Source organism: Anopheles stephensi, chromosome 3, assembly GCF_013141755.1.
Source record: "Anopheles stephensi strain Indian chromosome 3, UCI_ANSTEP_V1.0, whole genome shotgun sequence".
Taxonomy (NCBI): domain Eukaryota; kingdom Metazoa; phylum Arthropoda; class Insecta; order Diptera; family Culicidae; genus Anopheles; species Anopheles stephensi.
The window spans coordinates 70,584,615-70,609,830 of NC_050203.1; the positions used below are offsets into that span (position 1 = coordinate 70,584,615).

The following is a 25,216-nucleotide window of genomic DNA, read 5'->3' on the forward strand; positions in this document are numbered from 1 at the left end:
ATTTTAAGCTACGGTTACGGGGTGTGTAAGTGTGTGCGTTTGATGATCATCGAATGCGAACTGCTTCGTTGTGTGAGAAACCGGTTCGAGGGCGTGTTGGTGCAGCCAGCGTGCCCCTTTAAATGGTCGATTATCGATGGGGGTAGTTTTTGGTTTGTTACAATTATTTTATTTAAAATTTGTAAAAAATATTTTTCCTTTAAAATTATCGCTCAAATTAATGATTAAACCTCAATATTTAACGTTGTGGGAGAATCTTTTATTTTTTATTTTTTATTTTTTTTATTAACTTTTTATACATTAGTTAATTACTTCAAAAAAAGCTCCTAAAATCTCTTGTCTTGGGAGGCCCGGTATTAGAGAAGACATTGGTCTTCATACGGCAGGACCGAGGTTCAAATCCCATCCAGATCGTAGTGAGGACTGACTATCCAACTACGTGGTATCATTAAGTCTAGTAAGCCAGAAATGGCTGGCATGACCTGAAGGAGGTCGTTAGGCCAAAGAAGAAGAAGGAAGTGTCTTTTGAAAATACAATTTTGCATTAATGTCTTACAAAACATATGTTGAATGACTACATTGAATTGGTACATTGAATGACTTCTGAACAAGAATCATGTCCTAATCTGTCCGACTCTTCGAATCCACAATCGAGAGTCATGTTCCGAATCTTGTGGACGCTTCAGCTTTCTATCACGTCATGCGAATAACACCAGACAGTCCAGTCAATAATCACCTGTCTAGTAGACTTAACTGACCTCACTTTCAGGAGGGATCTCCAACAGGTTCCAGCGGTGTAAGCTAAAGAGTAGATTAACCTAATAAAAAGATCAATCTGTAAAATAATCTCCATTGGAAGCTGGTTCCGCCGACACTTCCGAAACGATTCCATTCCAACGTTCGGTTTTCCCACACGCTCACCCGAATCTAATATGCACTCGTACACAGAAATCCATTTCCTATGGCACTCAGCCAACCGGAACATGTTCCCCCGTACCGCGTATCGAAACAACCTTGGCGAAAAGCACACCAAACGTCCGTGGTCCAAGCTGTTGTCGAATAAATCATACATCACCCCCCTGAGCGAGACTTCCGTTCCGTGAGTGAGTGAGTTCCGTGCGCAAAATGCAAATTCACCATTGCACGAAACGACGCTCCAAACCCCCCCTCCCCACAGGAGGAGGAGGAGAGGTCCCCGGTGCTGGGGAAAAATGCATTCGTGCCGGTCGGTGACACACTTTTCATCAACAATGGTGGTGGCCGATTGACGGTCTCATTCGCTTTCATTTTCCACCGAGCTGGGGTGGAGCATCGTGAGAAGCTGACCAGTTGGTTGGGACGGTCATTCTGTGCGCGAACGAAGAAGAAGAAGAATCAACACCGTTCCGCTTCACGTCGTGAGCCGACCATATACAACCGGAAGCGTTTGCTTTTCGTGCGCGTAGGCGACGCTGTTGGACCCGGTAGGACATACCGGAATGTGTGGGCTTTTGTAATGCTATATGGTCACGGCAAGTTGACGATTGGCTCGCTTGCAGGTGGCACGTCGGTTGTCGTCGCATCATGTCTTTGTTTGGTCGGACTAAATTTAGTTTATTGTTAGTCCACAAGCACACAAAGCAAATTGTATTGTCATGTAGGAGGGCGGAAACACGAGCTTCCATCATGAGTTTTTCCCACCCTTACATGAACCGTTTTTCCGAGCTCCAGCAATGCGATCTTCCCGCTTTACGATCAGTGTTAGTATAAAAAAAAATATTACCCTTTAGTAGCATTTTTCCCATTCTCAAACGATCAACGCTTCTCACTATTGCATCCCTTTAATTAAAATGGAAGTGAAACAACTGACGATCAATCTGATCTCCACCTCTCAGATCTTCTCAGCGAAGCCATTCTAGTATTGCTCACCGTTCGGGGTGTTGTTGGTGCTCTTTGAGCAAAAAAAAAAGCATGCAAAACTCCTGAAGTGCACGTGCCTTTAAGACCTTGTTCCATCTCGCCTCCTCCCCCTCCCCCCCCCCCCCCCCTAGATTCCGAACGGTGGGCCAAACCTCAATCTGCGTCGATCACCAGAGATCACTCCTCGTTCGCGATGGGGGTGGGGGGAGGGGGGGGAATCTGTTTTATGCTCTCTATCTTCCTTTGGCCCGGGAAGGAGAGGGCTGGTCGCAAAACCAGTTTTGGTCGGCGAGCATTGCGCCAGTCTCTGCGCCGACCAGAGGCTTGGCAACCAGGCTCGACCGCTATGTTTGTTATGCGACGCTATGCAAGGCGTATGTACACTGTTGGAATACAAAACAAAACGCGAAGCAAAGCACATTCGGCAAGGCATGTCCTTCTCGGCCAGCTTCGGCCATGATGGGCCGCCATGTTGTTTTGCAAGCTCCTTTTACTACAAGATCGAATAGTTCAATAGAAGACAACAACAAAAGTCAGCTTCTGGTAGAGGAGAATTGATCGTTAAACACACGGTTGCCTAACGTCTTTTGCTTCACACTCTGTGTCGCAGCAAACCAAACAAACGTTTATCGCAAACTTCCGATCATAATTCACACCACGTTTCGTCGACTTCTCATCAACCGAGCCGAAAGGCGCACGCGGGTGCTTTCGTAAACACGATTCATTTTCATTCCCCCCCCCCCCCCCCCCCATCACCGAGCATAAGCATAACAAAGGGCCCCGTTACAGCCGTACAATTGCGATCTGGACCTCACCCTTACGTAAGTGGCCCCTCGCGCGTGTGCGAGTCCGCTAGTGCGCTAGGTTTGATAGTGGTAAACGAGACGATCAGATAGATTTTATGCTTCGCCTAGCTTGAAACTCGCCGGCCAACCAAACCTAGCGCCATCGACGACCCGAACATGCAAACTAATCGGCCATCCCGTCTTGTGCGGTAACTGTATATTTTATGACGTTTTGTCTCCAACGCCTCGACCCGCCGCAAAAGCCTAGCGGGATTTAAAATGAAAACAAAGCACAGATTTCCGTACCACCCCCCCCCCCCCCCCTAGTTCCACGCGGGGGTTGTGGGGGTTGTTGTAATGCTTCGCTATGTGAGGGGGCGAATACACACACACACACACACACACACACACACACACATATGGCATTTTTATGCTAACCACAGAGTGCTCCCGAGTGGCGTCCGCACAGTTTTATGGCCTCGGCGATGGCTGACCGATGGCTGACCAGATCCCGATAGTGGGAGGAGGGTTTTGCAGCAAACAAAAAAAAATGTTGGACAGTGTCTTCACTAAATACTGCAACCCCGAGTACGCGCTATCAAACAATTTTTTTTTGTTGAAGAATTGGTCTTGAAGTTGGGTGCGAAATTGAGGACCCAATACCGTGATGTTGTGCCTGGGGATTGGGAAGTGTCCATAATCCACAATCACAAGAGCACCCTTTCAACTTGTTACCTAAACCTATAAACCTACAATTATTCATGCCACTTCATGCCACCTGATCCTTAACGGATCTTCCTTTTCAGAAAGTAATGGCCCTTCTTTTTGCGCCGCGTTTGCTGCTATTCCGCACACCACTGTAAAGAGGGACAGCAGCAGCAGCAAAAAAAAAGGGAAGAACCCTCCTTCCCACCGAAAAGCTACCGCCACCAAATCTGTCCCATTTCGACGACCGGTTCACCGGTGATGCTTGTTCTCGCTTGTGCACGTGGGGCACCCAGCCCCTCCTCCAGCGATTTTGGACTGCTCGGCATCAGGTTCGAAAGGTTGGCTGGCTGGCTGGCGGTGTTGTTGCTGGTGACGAGGGGGAGGTTGTTGTGTGGCCTCAGACCGGAGGGGGTGTAAAGGGAGAGCGAGACACACACACACACACACACACACACATACAGCAGCAGCAGCAGCAGCAAAAAAAACGGAAAGTTCAAACTAACGCGCGCGACCGCGTATACGCATTCTCTCGCGTGACTTCACCGACGGTGGATGCTGCTGCTTCGGGGGTTTTGTCAACGGTTTTTCTCGCTTGCTTTTGGGCCAATGTAAAAGCCCGTGTGGCAGTTGAAATCGATCGCGAGTGTTAATTGAATGATCTTGAGGTGATCTTGTGCGCTATACATGGTGAAGGATGAAGACCTTCTAATCACAGCTTGCGGTTAGGCGATTTTGAAGAAAGTGGATTCGGTTTTGTTTGTGGTTTGAAACGAATATAGGTGCAGCAGTGAATGATATGTATGTGTGTGTGTGTGTGTGTGATCGAGGGTTTGAAAGTTACCCTGTGCAAAATACCTGTTCCTGCCTGGTCGGAATGGTGTAAGGATTCGAAGTAGAAAGCAAAAAGGCACCGATAGCCCTGAGGCGTACCTCGACACGCACACTGTGAGGTGGTTCTTCAGGTCGTTTGGTAAAAATAAACAGCCAAGAAAAAGGATCCCATGTTCCCGTGTGGTGTGGATGAGGAAAGCAGAACAAGAAACCGGACTCAGGTTGGAGTGCGTTTAAATTTGCTCACTGGCACATTGACTCAGGGTCTCGTTCTATCTCTCTCGTTCGAGATGACGATTAGAGATTTGTGTTACAAGAAACAGGAAACCCCTTGGTGAATAGTGGCAAGTGACGATCGGGTGGATTGTGTGTCCTTCTTGGTGGTAGAGTAGCGTGAGCGATGGACCCACTGTCCAACCGCAATCGAAAGAACATACTCTCCCTGAGCGCTCAACGAACAATTCCAACTACGACGGCAACAGCAGCGCCTAACGCGACGTCCGCAACCAGTATGGCGACACATCTGCACAACCATCGCCAGCAGCATCAGCAACAGTATCATCGACAACAGTCATCCACCGGACAGCCGCTTGCTCCGGTGCTGCCAACGGCGAGCTCCAGCCCACTGGTGCACCCTGCTTCTGCCGGGCAGGACACCCGTCAGTATCTTCCAAACCATCCCCATCATCACCACCATCATCAGCACTACCAGGTGCATCAGCAGCAGCCGAATGGTGACGGATTGCCGAAAGCGTTCGTGGCCGCCATGCGCACCCTGTTCGACATCATGGACGATCGCAAAACAGGTTTCGTGCGCTTGGCAGACATCGAGGAGCGCTGGCAGGACGACGGTTCCAAAGGGTTGCCGCGCGGCGTCATCGACAGCCTGCGCAAGGTAACGCCGCCGAACGGACAGCTCTCGTTCGAGCGCTTCTGCAGCGGTCTCAAGATCTGTCTGTTGCGCAACCAAACGAGTCCACTATCGGCGTCACCCGTTGCGCCCGGTGCCTCCCATTCGACGTCCTCCTCTCCTCCGCTGGCCCGAGACGACCCGGGCCTGAAAGGGTCGATGGCTAAACTGTCCCTCTCCCGGCCACCGTCAGCTCCACTGCTCGATCTCGAACCGGGTGTTGGGGGTGCCAACAAACTGCCCACGTTGGCACCTGCGTCAGCGTGGAGCACTGCAGGACCGACCAATACGGCCACCGTACGGCCAAACAATGCGATGCCGGCACAGAAAACGCTCAGCATGCCACAGCTTCTCAGCCCCGACGGTGATCTCGATCTTGAGCCACCGCCCATCATACTGCCCGGCGCGTTTGGACCTCCGAAGCCACCGCGTGTATCGTTAAACCTCGACCGAAATGCTCACCAGCACCAGCACGCCCAGCAGCAACCGTTGCAGCATCATCACCCGATCGGTGGCAGTTCCAGCATCGATAAGGCGGAAATTCGGAACGCACTCCAGAACTGGCAAATGTCGCTGCTCATGGGAGAATCGGGCGGAGATAAGGGAGACCACCCCGGCAAAGGCACGCTCCGACCGCTGGCCCGCGGTTCCGCCGATGGACAAACGGATCTCTCGACTTCCTCACCCTCCCTGCAGTCGATCAATCAGCTGGACGGTGCCCGGCTAAGCTCCGGTGGTCTGTACCAGAAAAAGTCTCCCGGTGCAGCTGGCCGCCGCCGGGAGCCTAGACGGCACACGCTCCAGAACGGTGTCGACTACAACATGCTCAAGCGGCTGAAGCAGATCGAACAGGAAAAGGACATCCTGCTGCAGGGACTGACGGCGGTCGAACGGGCCCGCGAATGGTACCACAAGCAGCTGGCGACCGTGCAGGAAAAGATGCGGTACCTTGGCCGTCCCGGATCACACATGGTGAGTGGAGGGTGCCGACTGTTTGCTTTTCCCGGGCACTTTCGCCTGTGCAAACTTCCTACAAAAAGGAAATCGCTCCACCTTTTGCTTCTTAAGGGGTGCAAACCCAGATTATAATTGATTTGGTCGTGTTTAGCCTGTGGCGATGAGAGGAAAGTTAACTACCGGCGCCTTATTTACCGCTAAGCACTTTAAACAGTCTCGTATGCCTAAATATGGCAATTGACCGAGTGTGTGTGTGTGTGTTTAGAGAGCAAGCTCATGGCGGAACGGAATAATTGATAGCTTCCGGTGGTGTTGGGGTTTAAGCTAATTTAACGCATTGCTCGCAGCTACTGAAGCTACTAATCCGTTGCGAACAATTTTCAACGTAAATGCGTTTCGGTCGTGGACATGTTTCGCTCATTTCAACGGAAAACATCAGTAGCGGAGCTAATTCTAAGTAGACGCAGTCACTGGGGCCTCCGGTCTTTTACGGAGCCTCCCAAACAGGGGCCTCGTTGAAAAGACCCTGTAGAAGGCGCTTTGTCGAAGGAGCCTTGGCGAAATTCTTGGACGAAGCGAAGTCTCTTCGATCGGATCTCCTCGATCGGGCCTCGTCGAAAGGACTAATCGATAAAGTCTTTGGGAAAAGACTTCGTCGAAGGACCCTTTTCGAAGGGGCCTCATCAAAGGGTCCACGTCAAAAGGAACGTCGAAAAAGTCTTGGCGATATGGCCACGTCGAGGGGACGATCGAGTCTTAGCGAAGGGACTTCGTCAAAGGGGCCTAGTCGAAGAAGCCTCGTCAAAGGGTCCTTGTCAAAGGGGCATCGTCGAAAGAGTCTTGGCGATATGGCCTTGGCGAAGGGACTAATCGAAAGAGTTTTAGCGTAGGGACTTCGTCGAAGGGCCCTTGTGGAAGGAACTTCGTCGAAGGGGCCTCGTCGAAAGGGCCTTGTCGAAGGGGCCTTGTCGATGAGGCCTCGTCGAAAGGGCCTTGTCGATGGGGCCTCGTCGAAGGGGCCTTGTCGAAAGGGCCTTGTCGAAGGGGCCTTGTCGATGGGGCCTTGCCGATGGGGCCTCGTGGAAGGGGCCTCGTGGAAGGGGCCTCGAGGAAGGGCCCTCGTCGAAGGGGCCTCGTAGAAGGAAGACATCTTCGAGGACGTCTTAAAACATGGGTCTCTTCGAAGCGTCCTTGTTGAAGGGGCCTGGTTGAAAGGCCTCGTCCAAGAGGACTTGTCGAAAGAGTCTTAGCGAAGGGGCCTCGTCGAAAAGGGGCTGAAGGATGGGTCTCGTCGAAGATTCCTAGCTCAGAGACCTCGTCGAAAGGATGTTCTACTGCCGCAATTGATTATTGATTGATTGCCACCCGTACTCAACCCTTCCTTGGGTCTCCAAACCCCCCTAGATTAGCCACTGCATAACATCCTGATCAACTTTTCCCCTTTTTCCGCAGGAAACGTGGACCGAAACGCAACAGGAACGGTTAGACCTGCAACGGGCCCGCGTTCTCGAGGTGAACCGCCATCTTATGATGCTGGCCGAAAGCTGGGAACGGGGCGGTTTCCCCATGCACATGAATCTCGCCCTCCGTCCCCTTCCCGGAACTCTTCTGGGAGCTCCATCTCACTATCAGCAGCGTGCTATTCACCAGCAACGTCCATCGCAACCCCAACCGACCACTTCCATTCCACCGGCCGTTCCTCCACCACCAGCCGCGTCCTCTTCTGCAGGCAGTTACCAGTCGGGACCTTCCCAGACGCATCATCTACCGCAGCACCAGCAACAGTCGCCGGAAATGGTTAACCATCTGAAGCAACAGAACCATCAGCTTTGCGAGGAGATAAACCAGAAGAATGAAAAGCTCTCACTGCTCGAGCGGGAAAAGGCGGCGCTAATACGGGAACTGTTGCAACTCCAGCGTACGAACCGTGCCAGCAGCATGATATCGAACACGGAAGAGATGGTGTTCTGATGGACGGTGGAAGGCGTACCGATAATCGAGGAGCCAGTGCCATTCCGAGTGAGGCGACAGCTTTTGCAGAGATTTCCTTTTGACCAAACGCTAGTCAGATGAAACTGTATAAAAACCGTTGCACAGCCTTTGGGAAAGAAAAGTTAGGCAAAAACCAACGTACAGGAAGCTTCTTTCATTACCGTTTACAGTGAAAACACAGCCAAAATCGTGTGAAATTGTTTAAAAGTAAAAGATAAAAGATATATTAATGTAGTGAAACCGTTCACTTAAATGCTACTAAATGGCCGTCCTGGACAGGATGTGTCGTCGCTTTGGTTTTGTACAGTACAATACTTTCCGTGCTTCACTTACTTTTGATCGTCTGCTTTTGGAGCGTTTCCCAGTTGACCCCGTTGTGCGGAAGCTCACTCTTTACGAACGGTGATACCCACGCAATGTACCACCGAGTTCCGAGCACCATTCGAATATTTTCCACCCGGCCCATATCGTACTCCGGTGCTTTTCGTTCGTGCACAACGGCACCGCTTAAAATGAGTCGTCCGTGATACACCAGCAGCACGCCGGTAAACATCACGCCTACCATATTGATCAGGTATATCACCAGATAGTACTGTTTGGTCGATATGTCGATCATCAGCATGGCGAGCGGGAACACAATCTTGACCAGCGACGTCCAGTTACGGAACTCTTCGCCCCGCACGAACCAGATGAAATAGTTGTTCAGCACGCTCGCGTACAGCGTCGATACGAACAGGTACGCCACGAACAGGATGAAAAATCGATGATTTTTGTGCCCTATGCAACATCCGGTAAAGACACAGTGATGGTCCCGCTTCAGTATACACGTCCGGCAGCTGGTACAGTGCCAGGAGCGGGGTGGTGCGATAAATTCACACGTCGCGCAAAGGTGCCACGATTTCGAACCCAAGCCCGATGTGCCCGCGTTGGATACGTTCGCTGGCGGTAGCTGGATTAGCTCGGTGGAGCAGCTGGTGTCACAGAGGATGGTGGCAAGCATGTGGGCCGTAACGTTGAACAGCAGCAGCACGGCGGGTACGAAATGAACCCAATTGTAGAGCGAATCCGGGCCGTGTATGCCCGGTATGGCAACGTACACCTCGAACCAGAACGTTATCGGTATGATGCCGGCCATGAAGGTGGTCGCTACGGCATCCTGCAGTGTGCGGGGTAGAAAGTGTTTTCGTATCCTCATAATGGCTAGAAGCGTAGAATAAGATTTGCAATGAATAATTTTAAAATTATATTAACACTTTAGCACAAGTTTAGGTTCGTTACCGAAAGGAATCGAAAAAGTCCGATGGGCGGTGTTGAATCACACGTAAACAAACTGCTGTCAGCTGATCTGTCATCGTTTACGCTGGTCGAACGTTTATGGCAGCTAGTTCAATACTCAGTTTTCCGAAGGCAGCCTAACATTTGTTGTCAGTTTGCCGGTGCATTTCGGCCTGCATGCCGGCATACTGTGTGATTAACCGCGCTTTACGTGGTGTACGTGTGCCGTACGCTTGGAGCTTTAGGTAAGAAATAATCTTCTAATTAGGGATTTTTTTGAGTTTTAATGTAGACAAACTAAAGTTAACTGGTGGAAGCAAATGTTCCTCGTATTATTGAGCGGCTCGTGATCGTTTTGTGCAGTAAAAATAAACTAGAAAGTGATGCAATCTCACTGCTGAATGGAAATCTCAGCCGGTGGTTACTGCAACCTTCATCTTCTTGTGTATCAACTGCACTCTAATTGTATTGTCCATATTTAGTTTCGCTACCAATAGTGACTGTTGTGCAACAAATAATCGACACGCTTTCGTATTTCTTCCCAATTTTAGATTATTTGTACGATGGCCACTGCCAATGAAGTTCTTTTGGGTTGCCCGATGAAGAATCAACCCCAATTTCCTGACACGCAAAACGAAGGAGTTTGTCTCGCAACCGAACGGATTAAATCTACCTCCTCTTCCACTAATACGATTACTACTACCTTGTCGTCAGCCGCTGATACTGTGGCCACCGATGCTGCTCCACCAATCGGGAATAACTCAGCAAAATACTGCTGTATCGATGTGAACTGTTGTTTCAACAGAACGCAAAAATGCGTTTGCACTTGGACATGCGTTACGGGTAGCGTCATGCTATGTGTCCTCTTTTTTGCTGGCTGGCTCTATTTTATGGTATACGTTTTTTCTGCGTTACTCGAACAGACAACAAAAAAATGACATCAAAGCATTCCGTAATGGCTAAATGGCGGTGAGATGTACGAGCAGGGTACACTAACAAAAACCGATTGCTGCTTGCGTTGGAAAAAGCACCATGGAATATGGCCATACGCATCCATGGTAACCAAGGTTCGCATCCACACGCAATAGATCCTAGTGTGCCGTTAATGGTTTCCTTTACTGAGTTACGATATGCCGGAAGATTTGGATATCCATCTCTATCGAGTGGCATGTACCTTGAAGGTCGCTCAACTGGGCATATTGACCAGTTGCCGAATGAAATTGATCTCTCTTCCTATAGTAAGTACAGAATAATGTGGTAAGGAGGTATGGATTCTGATACATTTTATTTTATTTTTTCTTTCAGTTGAAGTACAATAAACAAAGGAACGGCGAGAGTATTGGCACGTCCTTCACCAGCATCTATACCATCAGCGCCCTCAGCGCCTCTGGATTCGGAGTGACGACCGTACCAAGGTAAAATAACTCCTTTACCAATTGTACAATAATTTAGTTTAGAACATTCATTTTTTATCATTTGGGCCATTTGAACAAATTGTTCTCTGACTTGAGTAATAGTAGTTATGTTAGTATTCAAATTTAACAAAAGAATGCCATTTTGTAGAAGACAATTAAATGTGAAATAATCATTGTAAGAACAAGTATTTCACTTGTAAATCCTTTCTAAAGACATTTTCGGAAAATATTTATTTATAGTTCGTTGCGAGTCTCCTCAGCATTAGATCCATGGTAAAACAAGCTCCTCTTTTATATCCTAAAAGCCAATTATTTATCTGCAAAACAGTTGATTGCAGGTCTTTCCCCGATTACCCTCGTCAAGAAAAGATCTACTTGGGATCTTACTCATCTCACTACAAAAGCTTTTTCTTTCCAATCCAATCGACAAAAGCCTAACCCCATCTCTATTGGTAAGAACGTTTATTTCACCTTTCATTATCGTTTCTGTTATGTTACATTTATTGCGCGATTAAAATTAAAACAAACTAATCGAACCGGTAGGAAGGGAGAGTTCAGCTTTGTTTCGGCGATCCTTCTGTTTTGCATCGGTGTGTTTTCCGTAATGGGCTGTCGGATCGTTACATTAAACAAAAAAAAAGATTGAAAGGACGTGGAACAGGTTTATCTCCTGCTGCTCCTAGTCATGTGGAGACACATTTCGGTTAGTACGCGTAGGCAAAAGCTACTATTACACAAATACCTGCCGGGCTCAATGGTAAGCGGTTTCTAATTACATGGCACTTTAGAACTTATTTACTGAACCTCACTCACTCTACACTGCCCACACTGGCGGGATTGGATGGGAAAGCGTCGTCTCGTCTTCTCGAAATTCGATTCGCGCACCACAGGAAGGTTGGCAGTTTTGGCGTTATCCATCCATCGCTACTCGTCTGAATCACATTGGATTGGAACATTGAGGGAACTTATATTTCATTCTACCGAGAGCAAACAAACGGTCGTAGCTTTCAAAGAACACATTTAAAAAGGGGGTGAAGCTGTTGGGAAGTTTATAAGAAAAACGATTGTTTTTTTGTTTAGCCGTCCTTTTCCAACAGCTGCTAGTGAACACGCGTTAAGAACAGTTATTGCTCGAAGAAAGTAGGATGATTAATCGCTAGTGGACCATTTTGTGGCTGGCCTGTCGCCCTTATGCCTGGCCTGTCTCTATACTGCACTGACCCTCTACCACCTTACTTCGATATTTGGTGTCGTGTCCAACTGTTTAGCTAAATGCACAACGGAGCCTTCTTTTTTTGGTAGTAACTGAACACAAGGAGTGCGGTTCGTTGTTCCGTTGAAAATAATTTAAAGGCGTACGTCGGTACACTTCGGCTCGGCCCCCCGGGCGAATCCAGCGAACGATAGTGCTGTGTGAAATAGTCCTACTATGTCGGTCCGTCTCTTGTGGTCTCTTGCAGGTATGGTACTATGGTTTAACGAACGTCAAAGGGGAGTAATATGTGGCAAAAAGGAAAAGGCACTGAACCCCCATGCTATTGAAACATCCGATGATGCACACGTGCTGTGACCGGATGTTGGGACAAAAAAAAAAAACAAAACAAGGTATAGAGAGCGAGAGGAAGGGGGAGGTAAAAAAAGGCGACCGAATGTAACCTAAAATGATGCTCAATGGCGGATGCACACTTGGCACCGAGATACTCGGCTGAGCAGGTTGCCAGCCTTGAGCGTTTGTTGCTCCGGTCGCTGGAACTGCTGGTGATCCTCGAGCGACACCAGCCAGAAGGAGGTTTGGGTTTCGTAGTAATGGCAGTGACCCTTGCCTCCGTTACACTCGATGAACGGTGTGGCACGGAAGTCTTCCAAGCACGATCCCGGTCCGGACAGTGACTGACCTCCACCACCATGGCCGACGGCAGTGTGCTGCAGGACAGAGAGAAAAAGAACGGAAATTAGAACAACTCCAGGAGGATCAGATAGAGCACGGGTACTTACCATAAGGAAACTGTAACCAATCCATAGCCCATCCCATCCATTCGGACACTCGGGAATATGAAGCGTTTGGCTGTGGACGGCGATCACGTTTGTTGGCGCCTCGCACACCGTACAGCGCGAGATGTACGGTCGCATCTCGTTCTCCGTGACTGGCATCATCGGAATCGGAGCCGACGTTGACAGCCAGAACGTTCGATCGTTGCGCGACGCATAGTTGCAGACGTTGTTTTGGCCGCACGCGAGGATCGGTAGCGTGGAGAATTTCCGCACGCAAGACCCGGCCGATCCGAGGTCCTGGTTGTGGGGGTAATCATTGCCATCCACGTACAGTAGCGAGTAACCGTCCCACAGCTTCAGATGGCCCGGTTCGCACACAGGTACTTCATCCGATTGGCTGTGCCGTACGAGCAGAATACCGGTGTAGTACGGTGCCGCTTCACAGTCTCGACCCGGTTCACCCTTCGGTCCCGGCAGACCCGGAGCACCATCGCGTCCCGGTCGGCCTTCGGGGCCAACATCTCCCCGAAGACCCTGCAATCCGCGCGCACCTTCGAATCCTCGCAGCCCCATCTCGCCGGGTGCGCCTGGTGCGCCAGGAATACCGGCCGGTCCTGCCAAGCCTGGCAAACCCTTGTCACCCTTCGGTCCGTTAAAACCAGGAGGACCGGGTGGTCCCTTGCGCTGGGGTGGAAGCTGAGGTGTTTCTCCCTTCTGACCCTTCTCACCCGGTGCACCGTTCAGACCGGACATACCCGGCAGTCCACGGTCACCCTTCTCACCAACCATACCGGGCAGACCGGCGACACCTTCTAGTCCGGGCATACCCCGGTCACCCTTCATGCCCTGCGGTCCATTCAAACCGTTCAATCCGTCCCGGCCCCGCTCACCCTTGTCACCCTTCGGTCCAATGAATCCGGGCGGTCCCTGGTCACCCTTTTCGCCCTGCGGTCCTGGGAGGCCTCGCTGGCCTTGCGGTCCCGGCAGTCCGTCATTACCCGGGCGTCCCATCAAACCGGAATCACCACGATCACCCTTCTCGCCCTGGCGTCCAAGCGGTCCTGGAGGTCCGGGAGGTCCCGGCGGTCCTTCCAGACCGGCAAGTCCCCGTTCACCCTTCTCTCCCGTCAGGCCCGGTGGTCCATCACGGCCCGTCTTTCCTGGTCGACCCGGGAGACCCTTTTCGCCCTTCACAACGGGGCAGGCGTCACCTTTCTCGCCCAGCGGTCCCATATCACCCTTCATGCCTGGAAGTCCGTTCAATCCTGCCGGACCTGGTAGACCCGGTAGACCTTGGATGCCCATCTCGCCCTTTGCTCCCGCCTCTCCCGGAAGACCCGGTACACCAACCTTGCCTGGGCGACCGATGGCGCCCGGGAAGCCAGGTTCTCCCTTGTCTCCCTTGATGGCAGTAACGGTAGCGGGCAGACCCGGTGAACCAGGTACACCGCGGTCACCCTTGCGTCCACTAAGACCGACTGGTCCCGTCAGGCCCATATCACCCTTCTCGCCCATGAGGCCTCGCTCACCGATACGTCCCGGTTCGCCCTTGAAACCCTTTTCGCCGTCGTAACCGCGCGGGCCAACTGGCCCCGCAGCGCCCGGTAGCCCATCCACGCACGGAGGTCCGGGAATACCGGGCAAACCGGTAGTACCCTTGTCTCCCTTAACGCCCGGGAATCCTGGGACGCCCATGTCACCTTTCACGCCATTCAATCCTGGTAGTCCGTTTACGCCCGTCAGACCAATGTCACCCTTCTCGCCCTGCGGTCCTGGTCGACCGTAACCAGGCACACCAGCATCACCCTTCGGTCCGGACGGACCTTCCAGTCCAGGAATTCCATCGTTACCCCGAAGTCCAGGTACGCCCGGTTCGCCCTTCTGTCCCTTCTCGGATGCTGCGCCCGGTTCACCCGGTGGGCCTTCCGGTCCGGTGTATCCTTTGTCACCCTTTTCGCCCGACATTCCAGGCAAGCAGGACGGTCCCGGCAATCCAGCCAAACCCTTGTCTCCCTTCAGTCCAATCATTCCTGGCGGTCCCGATTGTCCCATCAAACCCTTCACACCGATCTCGCCTCGGTCTCCCTTCTCTCCTGGTTCGCCCTTCACTCCCTGCGGTCCGCGGACACCTTGAATGCCTGGCGCACCCATCATACCCTTGCGACCCTGGAAACCTTTAAGACCATCGTTACCCGCCTGTCCCATGTCACCCTTCTGGCCGGGCAGTCCAATAACACCCGGCGCACCGATGTCACCCTTCAAACCGGGCAAACCCTTGACACCGTCCACACCTGGGCGTCCTGGTGCTCCCGGGTGGCCAGCGGGTCCCTTCGGACCCGGCTCACCCTTCGGTCCAACATCACCCGGATAGCCAGGGGGACCGGGCGTTCCTAGGTCACCCTTCTCACCCGGATAGCCAAGCGAACCGGGCAAACCCGGATCACCGCGATCGCCCATACCTCCACGTTCGCCCTTCGGTCCTCGCAGTCCAGGATTACCTTTCGGGCCGGGTGGACCCACCATCGACAGACCCGGATCACCCTTAACGCCCTTCGATCCTGGCAGTCCCGGCGCACCAGGCATTCCATCTCGTCCCGGAGCACCCGGAGGTCCGACCGGACCGGAGTTACCTTTCTCACCTCGGTGTCCAGTCAAACCGCGAGGTCCTACCGGTCCCGGTGCGCCCGGAGGTCCCGCATTACCCTGCGCTCCCGTGCGTCCCTGTTCGCCCATCTCACCCTTATCGCCTCGAATGCCCTGAATACCCGGAGCGCCCTTCTCGCCTTGCAGACCCTGCGGACCACGGATAGCTTCCTCCAGGTTCGGTGGGATGCTAGCACATTTGCCCGGTTCACCCTTCAGTCCGGAGTAACCCTTGTCGCCCTTATCGCCCGTGTAGCCCACGTTACCCTTCAGACCCGGTTCACCTTTGATCGTAACTCCATCGCGTCCTGCCAGTCCGTCCTTACCCGGTGCGCCCGGCGCACCATCAAGACCTGCCTCGCCCTGCCGTCCCTTGTCACCCTTCATACCGCGCACGCCCATCTTTCCTTCCGGTCCGACCAGTCCCGGGAAGCCCTTCTCGCCCTTAATGCCCACCAGACCCTTCTCGCCCGGTTCGCCCTTGTCGCCCTTGATGGGTTTCAGCTGATCCATTGGAATTTCTGCATCGCGACCCGGCTCTCCCGACGGTCCCGGAGGACCCAACAGTCCCGGTTCGCCCTTCGGTCCAGGCTCACCGCGCAGTCCTGGCGTACCGTCCTCTCCTGGCATGCCCGGGTAGCCTCGTTCGCCAGGAACACCGCTCGCTCCCGGTCGTCCCGGTTCACCGGCGTATCCTCGCTCACCCTTGTCGCCCTTCATGCCTGGCCGGCAGTCTGTACAGCGTCCACCAATTTCTCCCTTCATACCGCGTTCACCCTTCGTGCCGCTGAGACCCGGACGACCCGGTTCACCCTTTTCGCCGTCACGTCCCGGCAGTCCCGGAGCACCCGGTCGGCCTTCCTTAGCGTCACCAGGCGTTCCCATCACACCCTTGAAGCCACGCTCACCTTTCTGTCCCTTCAAACCGGGGAAACTGTGCAGGGAACGGAAAAACGTATTATAGAGCCATCGAATATCTGATCCTTAATTATCGCTTCTCAAGCAGTTCTACTTACCCAGCCATACCGGCATTTCCCTTCTGTCCGGGAATACCATATCCCGGTTGTCCTGGTTCACCACGCAGGCCTTCGGGGCCGGGCTGTCCAGGGTATCCGCGAGGTCCCTGCGGACCCGGCAATCCAACGGCACCGGATTCTCCCTTGTCACCCTTGTCACCAGGCATACCTTCTGGGCCTGGGCGGCCCGGAACTCCCTGGCCTCCCTTCGGACCCATCTGTCCACGTTCGCCCTTTTCGCCATCGAATCCATCCATACCTTTCGGGCCCTGCGGTCCTTCGTAGCCTCGCGGTCCCTTCGGACCAGGTGCACCGGGGCGTCCTTCACCACCACCGGGTGCTCCGGGTGGTCCCGAGATACCGGGCTGACCGGGAGTACCATCACGTCCAGGCTCACCCTTCGGTCCACTTTGACCCTTCAATCCGTGCAATCCTTCCGATCCTCGGTCACCCTTCTGTCCGGGTAGGCCTACCGGTCCAAAATTACCATCACGCCCCTAAATGTATGCAATGACACACAGCAAGACAAAATGTATTGTAGTTTCGATACCGATCACTAGGTGGCGTTGCTAGAATCGGTTTTCGCTACTTACCCTAGGGCCCGGCTGTCCAGGCAATCCCTTCTCGCCCTTGTGTCCCCGCTCACCGAACTGTCCCCGATCACCAGCCTGTCCCTTTTCGCCTGGCCGTCCTGGTTCGCCCGGTTCGCCACGATCACCTTTAGCGCCCTCCGGTCCCATGGTCGTTGTCGTGCCCGTCGATCCATACACCTCCTCGCCCTTCGCACCCTTCTGACCCTTCAGGCCCTTAATGCATACACCCTTGTCGCCTCGTTCGCCTCGTGCTCCCGGCATTCCCGGCAAACCCTTCTCGCCGGGTCGTCCAGCGTAACCGCGCGGTCCTTCCACACCCTGCGGGCCAGGCAGACCCTCCAGTCCATCGTTACCGGGCTCACCCTTCTGGCCCTTGTTGTAGTTCTCCGGATGGCGTGCCGGTTCACCCTTTTCACCCTTCGATCCGGCGATACCGGGATAACCGCGTGGACCAGGATTTCCTGGCAACCCGGACAAACCTGGCAGACCATCCGTTCCGTTGCAACCGTCACGCCCAGGGAGACCGGGTGCGCCCGACAATCCAGGCACACCGTTTGTTCCAGGAATACCGGGATATCCGGGCAGACCGTCACGGCCTCGATCACCTTTCGGGCCCTGCATACCTACCGGACCCGGTTCACCCTTGGTACCTTTGTCACCCGGCAACCCTTCCGTGCCAGGAAAACCGCGCACACCCTTGACGCCCTTCAAACCCTGCGGACCCGGAAATCCGCGGTTACCCTTTTCGGCGAAACATTTCGGCAAACAGCAGCCGCCCGAGGTACAGTTCTTGGACGGTGGTCCCTGCGGTCCGCTGGCGGTGTCGATAATGTTGTAACTCGGGTCGATCTGTGGCTGCATGTTGCGTGGATAGTCCGGTTCCTGTCGCTTGAAGATTCCATCACCTCTGGGCCACAATTGCTACGATGGTGGAAGATGCGATCAGTGAGAAAATCAGAGATGTGTTCCACGCTCCGTAGAACAGTTGTACTGGGATGTTGCACTCTCGCGTACTTACCGCATACGCGTGCTGTCCATACCAGACTATCAACGAGGTAGTGATCAACCTGCAATGCAAAACAGAGAGCGAAAAAAAACAATCACTTTAACTTACTAATTGCCCATGTGCTAGCTGTCAAATAATGTGCTTTATAGGGCGCACGGTCCGCCACGGCCTGTGAACTGACAAGGGAACAACTCTCATTCATAACCCCGGCGCATGTGCTGCGGCCATTATCAGTGTTGGCGGGAACGCACGTATACGGTCGCAAGACGCAACTGTTCGTGGTCCCGGCTCGCTCGGTCGCTACCACTTCTGAACGCGGACTCGGCTTATCGCCCTTCCTGATAGCCTTTCGCCGTGTCCGTGTGCTCTTCGCGTTGTCGGGATGTGACGCAACGGAATTGGATGGACGAACGGCAACGAGCTGTTTTTTTTCCATTTCTTTTTTTTTCTAGGTCGCAATCGTGGCTAGCACGATGGTCAGGAAGTGAGTTCTAGATATGCTACCCAGCCGGTCCGAATCGGATGTCCGATCGTGCAGAATTAGATAAAAGCGGATACGGTTCATTGACCTGCGGTGTGTAAAATGGTTGGAGAAGAATGGTTTGTTCTTGTTATAGCGAGTAGCAGGTGCTTCTAACGAGTGGTCTTGGTGGTGAAGTCGGTAGCGTCGCCGATCTTCACACCACTGATTCTTCAACGGAGGGTATCAAATCCCAGCCCGGACCGTTTTCCCGTATGCAAGGCTTTATTCCATCAAGCTGAAAGAGGGGTCAGCAAATCAAGGAGCCAGTCAAGGAAGCTACTAAGGGCAGCAAAAAGGATAAAGAGCCAAAATATAGAATAAGAAGAAACAAGTCTCCTTGTGCACATGGGCAGCAATCAATTGTTAAGATAATTCTTTGAAATGATTCAGTTAAAGTACTTAAAAAGAGATGAAGCAGCATTTCAAAAATAGGTTTTATCAATGGATTTGGAGGAAAATGGAGTGATTTCGAGTTTATTTGTTGAGAAGCGATCGGTCTCGTAGTTTGTGGGTTCTAATTAGTGGCAAACAAGACCGCTTTAGAGCATTGTCCTTAGAGCACAGAGACCCTATTAAGCATTGTGGAAGTTGGTGGCCCCTTACGTAGTCCAGTGTTCTGATTGGGAAATAATTTGAGTTTCAGTTCGTATCCACGCACGCGCACGCTGTAACTATCCAGCTCCGGGTAAAAAACAAGTCAAGAAAATCAAAAATTAAAGGGCCAAGACTTTTCTGGATTTGTAAAAGAAAAGGGAGTGCAAATCAAAATTTAAATAGGAATTCGACAAAGTAGCTCACATCAAAGGCAAGTTTAAAACAGAGAGACATCAAACTTTTATCCAGCAATTATCAAGGCAAAATATCTCAATTGAAATTAAATATTTGAATATCTATTTCTAATCATTATGAAACATTTTAGCTCTTTCGGCATCGATCTTTAATCAATTAAAATAATTCTTATACTATTTCTTCTCAAAACTAAATAAAAAAGACCGAAAATTCGCCACACGCACATTCCACTGCAACAAAGAAGATTGTTAGTCGTATAAAAGAAGGAATATTGTGTAGTACAAGCAATTTTCAATTGGGCCTTGAATACTGAATATCGTTCCTGGATACGGTAGCTTATTAGAACTGTTTTAAAACTCGAGTTCTATGTAAAATTATTGCATAGATCTGTTTGAAAGATATTAATAATCCCGACAAATTGTTCGCTACAAATTCATGGGAGCCCTACGATTTAGTTTTTCCTCTTCTTCTTCCTAGACCCTACAACCTCGAGAGGTCTCGGCCTGCCATTTCTGGCTTTCTGTGACTTTAATTTACCAGAAGTAAAGTAGTTCCCAAAATTTAAATTAAATATTTATATAGCTTAGACCCTTTCCGATAGCGCGCTTCGTAACTATTAAACATATCTTTAAAACATTTCATGGTGCCTATTTTACTCCCAACATTCAGTGTAAATTTTGCCATCACAAGCAGATTAATTAAGATATCTTCCAGCTCCAGCGCATGTTCTTCGGTCCTTCTCATACTGAAAAAAAACCTCTGTCCTATGTCCATCATCATCACTATTTGCTGACCCACGTTGCAATGTGTACGCGACGCATGGAATACTAGCCGACGGACGGCTTCCCCACATTTGACCCACTCAGCGTAATCCGACCGGGCGTCGGGTTTGGGAAAAGCAATGACACCCAACGGTTTCCCTCCCAGCCGGCTTTGGTTGGCCTCGCTGAAGATCCTGGTTTGCAGTGTGTATGTGGGATAGTAACACGAACAACAATCCGTAGCCTGCATGCTTACCATTTTATTCGGGTCCCCATTGTGATGGTGGCCCTGACCGCACAGCCCTACGAGCAGGGCCGATGTCGAGCGATTCGACTAGCAGCTAATATTCGCTGCCAGCTTGGATGGCAGATGGCACGCGGATCAACCGATCAGCTCCGGCGGGACTGCACTACAGAGACTTTACACCGTAAGTCTTTTCCGCTCGGACCAATCACAAATTTTCACCTCACACTGGGAAGTGTTGCACTTTTCCCCCTTTCTTTTTAACACTTTCTATCACACACAGAGTAAAGATTACACTTGTGTTTGCTTGTGCACTCCTGGCCGCACTTAACTTTCACTAGATTCACAACGGCAGACGCGGCACGGTCGATATCACAAAAAAAGAACTGCTCCTGTTTTATTTAGTAGTTAAGGTCGTTTTTAGATTCGGTCGCTAATCTCTACCATATTTTCCTGGTGGGAAAATTCATGTGAAATTGGCACTGGAACCCTTCGCTGGGGGAGGTCAAAAGCAGTTAGACAAATGAAATAATGTAACTTCATAAAATTCTGAATTGATCTGATTGATTAGAAATTGAATTAAAGTATTTTTGAAAATGAATTAAATTGAAGTTGATCTTTTCTATTTAGATAAACTGGGCAAGATAGATGTGCGAGTTAAAATTCTTGAAGCCATATAAGCCACAGTAATCGTTTGCTAGACATTTTTCCTTGCACAAAAGAAATGAAATTAAAGCGAAATGAAGTTTCTTTAATTTAAAGGACAAAAAAAAATTGTAAAAAATTGTAAAGGACAGAAAAAAGTAATGATTTTTTGCTGTAACAATTCCGCTGACTCTCCACTTTTCCACATCTATTCCTTCACTTTTCTAGAATGTCCGCAGAATCACTCCAAAAAAACGTCTCCAGCACCGTCACCAGAACACACGGTAAAATCACTTCAAGGAAACACGGTGTACAATAAATTCATCTCCGAGCTATGAGCACCGCACTCTGAAGAGCACTCCGCTGGTTCCTTTGGTGTTCTGAGCCAGCGACGGCAGATGGAAAAACTGGACCCGAACTCCGCTGTCGACCTTTCACCGTGCACAACTACGAACTTGCTCAAAACTCCCAAAAATGTTGGATCGCGAGAAGCGAAGAAGGGGTTTGGTAACCCCCCGCACACACACACACATGCACAAACACACAGACACATCCACACATACACACACGCGTGCGCCAAGTCGAAGAGGAAAAGTGTTGCTGTTGGAAGAAAATTGTTCCAAGTTTCGGTGCCTACGGGTCGGGACCACCACCAGGGAGCAGCGGCAGCAGCAGCAGTTTGACGGGACCACGGCAACCGATCCAGCGCGTCCGATCGTTCACAGTGTACTGACTTCCAGACGATCTTGGCGATTTTCTCGAGCTCTTGCCCACGTCCGGCCGGGCGTTCGTCTGTTCGGGCGGCACTAAAACGGGCTCGGGCCGCGATCGGGTCACGATCGTGGTGCGTTCGTGGGTGCGCGGCCGGTGGCGGGACGCGTGCGGCACAGAATCCGGACGTGGGTTGACCGGCAAGATGGCAAGAAAATGTTACCGACCGGGTCGGGCGCGTTAGTAGCGATTCGAACGTTCAGAACATTCGATCGGAGCGCGCGCGCGTGTTTTGCTTGCGTGTGTACCGTTGGACAGAGGCGCGCGTTAGTTCCGTCCGCCGCTAGCATTTTCCACCGCCGGGAAGTTTTCGCCTGGGAACCTGGGTGGGTGCATTTTTCCCCGACCACCAAACCACGAAGGGCTCGGAGCGATCGCTCTGGGCTCGCTTGGATGAACTCGAGGCGCAGCTGAACTTTACCGGCTCGTGTTGTTGATCCTTCGCGCATGTTAGAAGGATTCATTTGCAGCAAGTGTGATCCTAGTGGACAGTTTGCTTTCGCGTGTTGGGGTGCATGTGTATCCGGCAAAGATTCCGGTGTTAGTTCCGGTATAGTATAATCGTCGTCGAAAAAAACGAAAACGAAGTGTGTGTCTGGTGTGCGTAGCCGAAACGGAGAGCCATGTTGAGGGCCGCGGACCCCACGCTACCGGGGGGTCTGGAAACTAAGGGCACCGTCCACCGGAGGCGTCGATGTTCCGTACGCTCGGGAACACTCTGCTTGGTGACACTTTTCCTGACCTGTTTGCTTCAGCTAGTACAACCATCAACGGCAGCGGTAAGTGCATTTTTCACACATCCCACTTATAATTTACTGTTTCTATGCTCTCAGTGGGTTTGATTCGGGAGTTTAAATGAATGTCCCTACTAACAGTGTAACATGAGGAGGTCTTGCCTTATTTTGCCATTTCTAGCTTATCATAATTTATTGAACACTAGCTAGACAGCCAGTCGTACAGGAGATCGATCTGAATCAGATTTGATATTGATTCTCTCATGTGACTTACGGAGCTGCTACCCTTAAATTACTCAATCACCCGACTACTCTTAATTGAACTACTAATCTTTGATGGATACTACTACTTAATTGATGAGAAATGTTGCTACAATATTACTTTTTTTGATTTTTGATGAATAGTAAGGGTTAATAACTCTTTTATAAGTTATATGGAAGAGTGATAATGTGTGAAATGAGATTTCAATAATAGCCAGAAAGAGAATGTTATTTTTTGAAGAAACGATCTATTACGTACTGCCGGTTGTATGCTGTTTTATTGGACCTGGGGATTTAGAATTCATATCTATCCTACGATTAGAACTTCGAACAGCCTTAAAAATACTATTTTCCTAGTATAAAAATTTACATAAAATAATCTTAGTTTCATTTGAGCATTTTAAAAATGTTTAATTTTCGCCTTATATCGATGAACTTTTATTGGAAATTGAACCGTATCTAACATTGAATTTTATCCGGTCCTGATGTGTCAAGACCGACATCGCTTCTGTCTCGGCCATTGGACCGCTTCTATCTAGCCTTTAGTGTTATTCTTGATTTTAAAGTCAGCTAAGGGGATGAGTTACGTGGATGCAATCGAGAAAAGGACCTTAACCGGGCTTGTTATAAAAGGTCCTACTTAACTGATTCTGTTATTCACTCAGTTAGTGCTTATCACGCAGAGAGCGTATAACTATGCCATTAGGCATATGCTTCAGGATATCAGTTGTGACGTATAGTTTGAATAGACATTACCTGCGATGGAAAGAGATAATATTTCTGCCTTTTCTGTGTTCAACATCAATTAAGCTTGTTAATTTGTCCATCACTGATGGTTTTCCAAAAAAATATTCTCTCATCCCTTGCGGACCGTACCCTCGGAGAACGGAGACCTGGGAGGACTGACTGTCCACCTAGATGGTATCATTGAGTCTAGTAAGCCATTATATGGACGGCCTGAATAAGCAGCACGTTAAGCCTAGAAGAGGAAGTTTCTTATCCAAATACATTACTGTCTCGATCTCTTGATCTCGATCGAGTCTTCATCGATGTAATACGTTCAAATCGTCCTTATCTTTTTAAAAATAGGAATGCTAGAGAAGAGAACTTCTCAAGCTCAAATCCTCACTATAAAGCAAATTTTTGTCAACCAGGCTTCACTCGCAAACCTTTGCAGCTTTCTAGCGTAGAGAAATTTGATCCTTCCCGTCCACAACCATAAGGTACCCTCCAAACTTCTCGCCAATCCATCTAGCACCATTGTTTTGCCATTCCCCATCACCATCAGCAAGACTCACACGCTCAGATGGTCATATTCAGCGCTTCAGCCACTGCACAACTCCAGCCACTTCAGCCTTATCAAACTGGGAAACGAGTTGTGCGAGCATCGTTTGCCAATGGGTCGACTTTCCGGCTTGCTGCTGCCTTGCGACCGACAACGCACTTACACCGTCCAGTCGGGCCGCACAGTTCTCGGTAATCGAGTATGTGCGGGCCTGTAGTAATGAGGTTAAAGTTGAAGTGTTATTTTTAACGCTTTCCGTCTCGTTCGCTCTCCGGCTCCCGGTGTTGGAAAGCTGGTGGAGCTGTAACCGAGGCAGCTCGAAGGCAGAGGAGTGATAAGAAACCGAAGAGAAACAGCGCGCCTTACCGAGCACCCAACCACAGCTGGTACATCAAATCTCGCGGATGTCGTCTCGCTTCCGTCCGGAAGTCGGATATGACAACCCGCGGCTTACAATGTATGTGAAATGAGGTTGCGCAACGCGAAACGTTCGTTTGGTGGCGATGTTCAAGTCGGCTAAGCTAAGCCTTAAGCAGCCAGCGTGGATGAAGTAATTGTTGGCGCTGGAATAGCTGGGCTGAAAATAGTTGGTGACATCAACCACCCTTCTGTCCACGCTTTCCCGAAGCCAAGCACCGCTCCTTTGTGTTTGCGGTTCAGGTTTGTAGGGCAAACGAAGGATCAAACCTTTTCCTCCCTCGTGGGGCCGTGTGTGTAAGGCGAGCATGTTTTGCACGAATCCGACGCCATCCCGTCAGCGGCCAAGAGTTGCAGCTCGTTGCACATTTTCCCACTGCATAACCGGGAGTACGATTGTTCCACAAAATTTTGCCGATGTGCGCTGTTTTGTCCCGCTCTGTTTCCAGGCGAGGTGTTCGCTTCTTCGAAATTCTAGAACACAAAACCTCGCATCGTCCGGGCTAATGCTACGGCAGCAAAGGACTTCAAAGTTTGATGTCATTGCAATGATCTAAGGTGTGTGTGTGTGTATGTTGTGTTTTGTTGATGGAGCACATGCTTCGAGGGTACAAGCACTGCAAGTACACGGTTCCTACTCGAAGGAATGCGCTCACGACGTCTGCTGGACATCTTGGAATTTGATAAGTGGAAATTAAAGCAACCGAAATGTGTGTGTGTTGCGGGCTAAATACAAAGTACCGGGAGTGGCCGAGACGTTGGTG

General features: G+C 50.6%; 5 protein-coding genes across 10 annotated transcripts in view; 3 read left to right on the forward strand and 2 right to left on the reverse strand.

Annotated features, from left to right (window-relative positions):
• The first annotated feature begins 3,858 nt into the window (after window positions 1–3,858).
• On the forward strand, window positions 3,859–8,329 carry LOC118512558 (suppressor APC domain-containing protein 2). Its single transcript, XM_036057148.1, has 2 exons — window positions 3,859–6,105; window positions 7,543–8,329. The coding sequence occupies exons 1-2, from the start codon at window positions 4,624–4,626 to the stop codon at window positions 8,059–8,061; spliced, it is 2,001 nt and encodes a 666-aa protein (XP_035913041.1). The 5' UTR covers window positions 3,859–4,623; the 3' UTR covers window positions 8,062–8,329.
• Window positions 8,280–9,473, reverse strand: LOC118512560 (probable palmitoyltransferase ZDHHC24). Its single transcript, XM_036057149.1, has 2 exons — window positions 9,361–9,473; window positions 8,280–9,282 (listed from the first exon to the last, which is right to left on the reverse strand). The coding sequence occupies exon 2, from the start codon at window positions 9,275–9,277 to the stop codon at window positions 8,408–8,410; it is 870 nt and encodes a 289-aa protein (XP_035913042.1). The 5' UTR covers window positions 9,278–9,282; window positions 9,361–9,473; the 3' UTR covers window positions 8,280–8,407.
• A 23-nt stretch (window positions 9,474–9,496) lies between these two features.
• On the forward strand, window positions 9,497–21,335 carry LOC118512561. Of its 2 annotated transcripts, none has more exons than XM_036057150.1 (4): window positions 9,497–9,602; window positions 9,909–10,595; window positions 10,663–10,772; window positions 21,213–21,335. In XM_036057150.1, the coding sequence occupies exons 2-4, from the start codon at window positions 10,488–10,490 to the stop codon at window positions 21,301–21,303; spliced, it is 309 nt and encodes a 102-aa protein (XP_035913043.1). In that variant the 5' UTR covers window positions 9,497–9,602; window positions 9,909–10,487; the 3' UTR covers window positions 21,304–21,335. The 2 variants fall into 2 exon arrangements, 1 of the variants encoding a protein (XP_035913043.1); XR_004906321.1 differs by lacking the exon at window positions 21,213–21,335 and adding an exon at window positions 20,049–20,063 and having other exon boundaries at window positions 9,503–9,602.
• LOC118512557 (collagen alpha-1(IV) chain) lies at window positions 11,218–21,755 on the reverse strand. Of its 5 annotated transcripts, none has more exons than XM_036057145.1 (7): window positions 21,622–21,755; window positions 20,352–20,731; window positions 18,035–18,083; window positions 17,017–17,937; window positions 16,424–16,920; window positions 12,768–16,341; window positions 11,218–12,695 (listed from the first exon to the last, which is right to left on the reverse strand). In XM_036057145.1, the coding sequence occupies exons 2-7, from the start codon at window positions 20,369–20,371 to the stop codon at window positions 12,441–12,443; spliced, it is 5,316 nt and encodes a 1,771-aa protein (XP_035913038.1). In that variant the 5' UTR covers window positions 20,372–20,731; window positions 21,622–21,755; the 3' UTR covers window positions 11,218–12,440. The 5 variants fall into 5 exon arrangements, with proteins under 5 accessions (XP_035913038.1, XP_035913036.1, XP_035913040.1 ...); XM_036057143.1 differs by having other exon boundaries at window positions 20,352–20,834; window positions 21,622–21,732; XM_036057147.1 differs by having other exon boundaries at window positions 20,352–20,725; window positions 21,622–21,714.
• A 31-nt stretch (window positions 21,756–21,786) lies between these two features.
• Window positions 21,787–25,216, forward strand: part of LOC118512556 (collagen alpha-1(IV) chain) — a 28,930-nt gene continuing 25,500 nt past the window's right edge. The window contains exon 1 of the mRNA XM_036057142.1: window positions 21,787–22,534. Within this exon, the coding sequence (XP_035913035.1) occupies window positions 22,379–22,534 (156 nt within the window). The 5' untranslated portion in view covers window positions 21,787–22,378. The remainder of the gene's footprint in view (window positions 22,535–25,216) is intronic.

What these genes read in the sequence shown, in the direction of transcription:
- LOC118512558 (XM_036057148.1), top strand. Translation starts at nt 4,624, where the DNA reads ATGGACCCACTGTCCAACCGCAATCGAAAGAACATACTCTCCCTGAGC. An exon ending in GCCGTCCCGGATCACACATG is followed by an intron (nt 6,106 to 7,542) that starts GTGAGTGGAGGG and finishes CTTTTTCCGCAG; the next exon opens with GAAACGTGGACCGAAACGCA.
- LOC118512560 (XM_036057149.1), bottom strand. Translation starts at nt 9,277, where the DNA reads ATGAGGATACGAAAACACTTTCTACCCCGCACACTGCAGGATGCCGTA.
- LOC118512561 (XM_036057150.1), top strand. Translation starts at nt 10,488, where the DNA reads ATGCCGGAAGATTTGGATATCCATCTCTATCGAGTGGCATGTACCTTG. An exon ending in AATTGATCTCTCTTCCTATA is followed by an intron (nt 10,596 to 10,662) that starts GTAAGTACAGAA and finishes TTTTTCTTTCAG; the next exon opens with TTGAAGTACAATAAACAAAG. An exon ending in GGAGTGACGACCGTACCAAG is followed by an intron (nt 10,773 to 21,212) that starts GTAAAATAACTC and finishes TCACTTTTCTAG; the next exon opens with AATGTCCGCAGAATCACTCC.
- LOC118512557 (XM_036057145.1), bottom strand. Translation starts at nt 20,371, where the DNA reads ATGGGGACCCGAATAAAATG. An exon ending in ATGGGGACCCGAATAAAATG is followed by an intron (nt 18,084 to 20,351) that starts GTAAGCATGCAG and finishes TTTGCATTGCAG; the next exon opens with GTTGATCACTACCTCGTTGA. An exon ending in GGAAATGCCGGTATGGCTGG is followed by an intron (nt 16,342 to 16,423) that starts GTAAGTAGAACT and finishes TTCCCTGCACAG; the next exon opens with TTTCCCCGGTTTGAAGGGAC.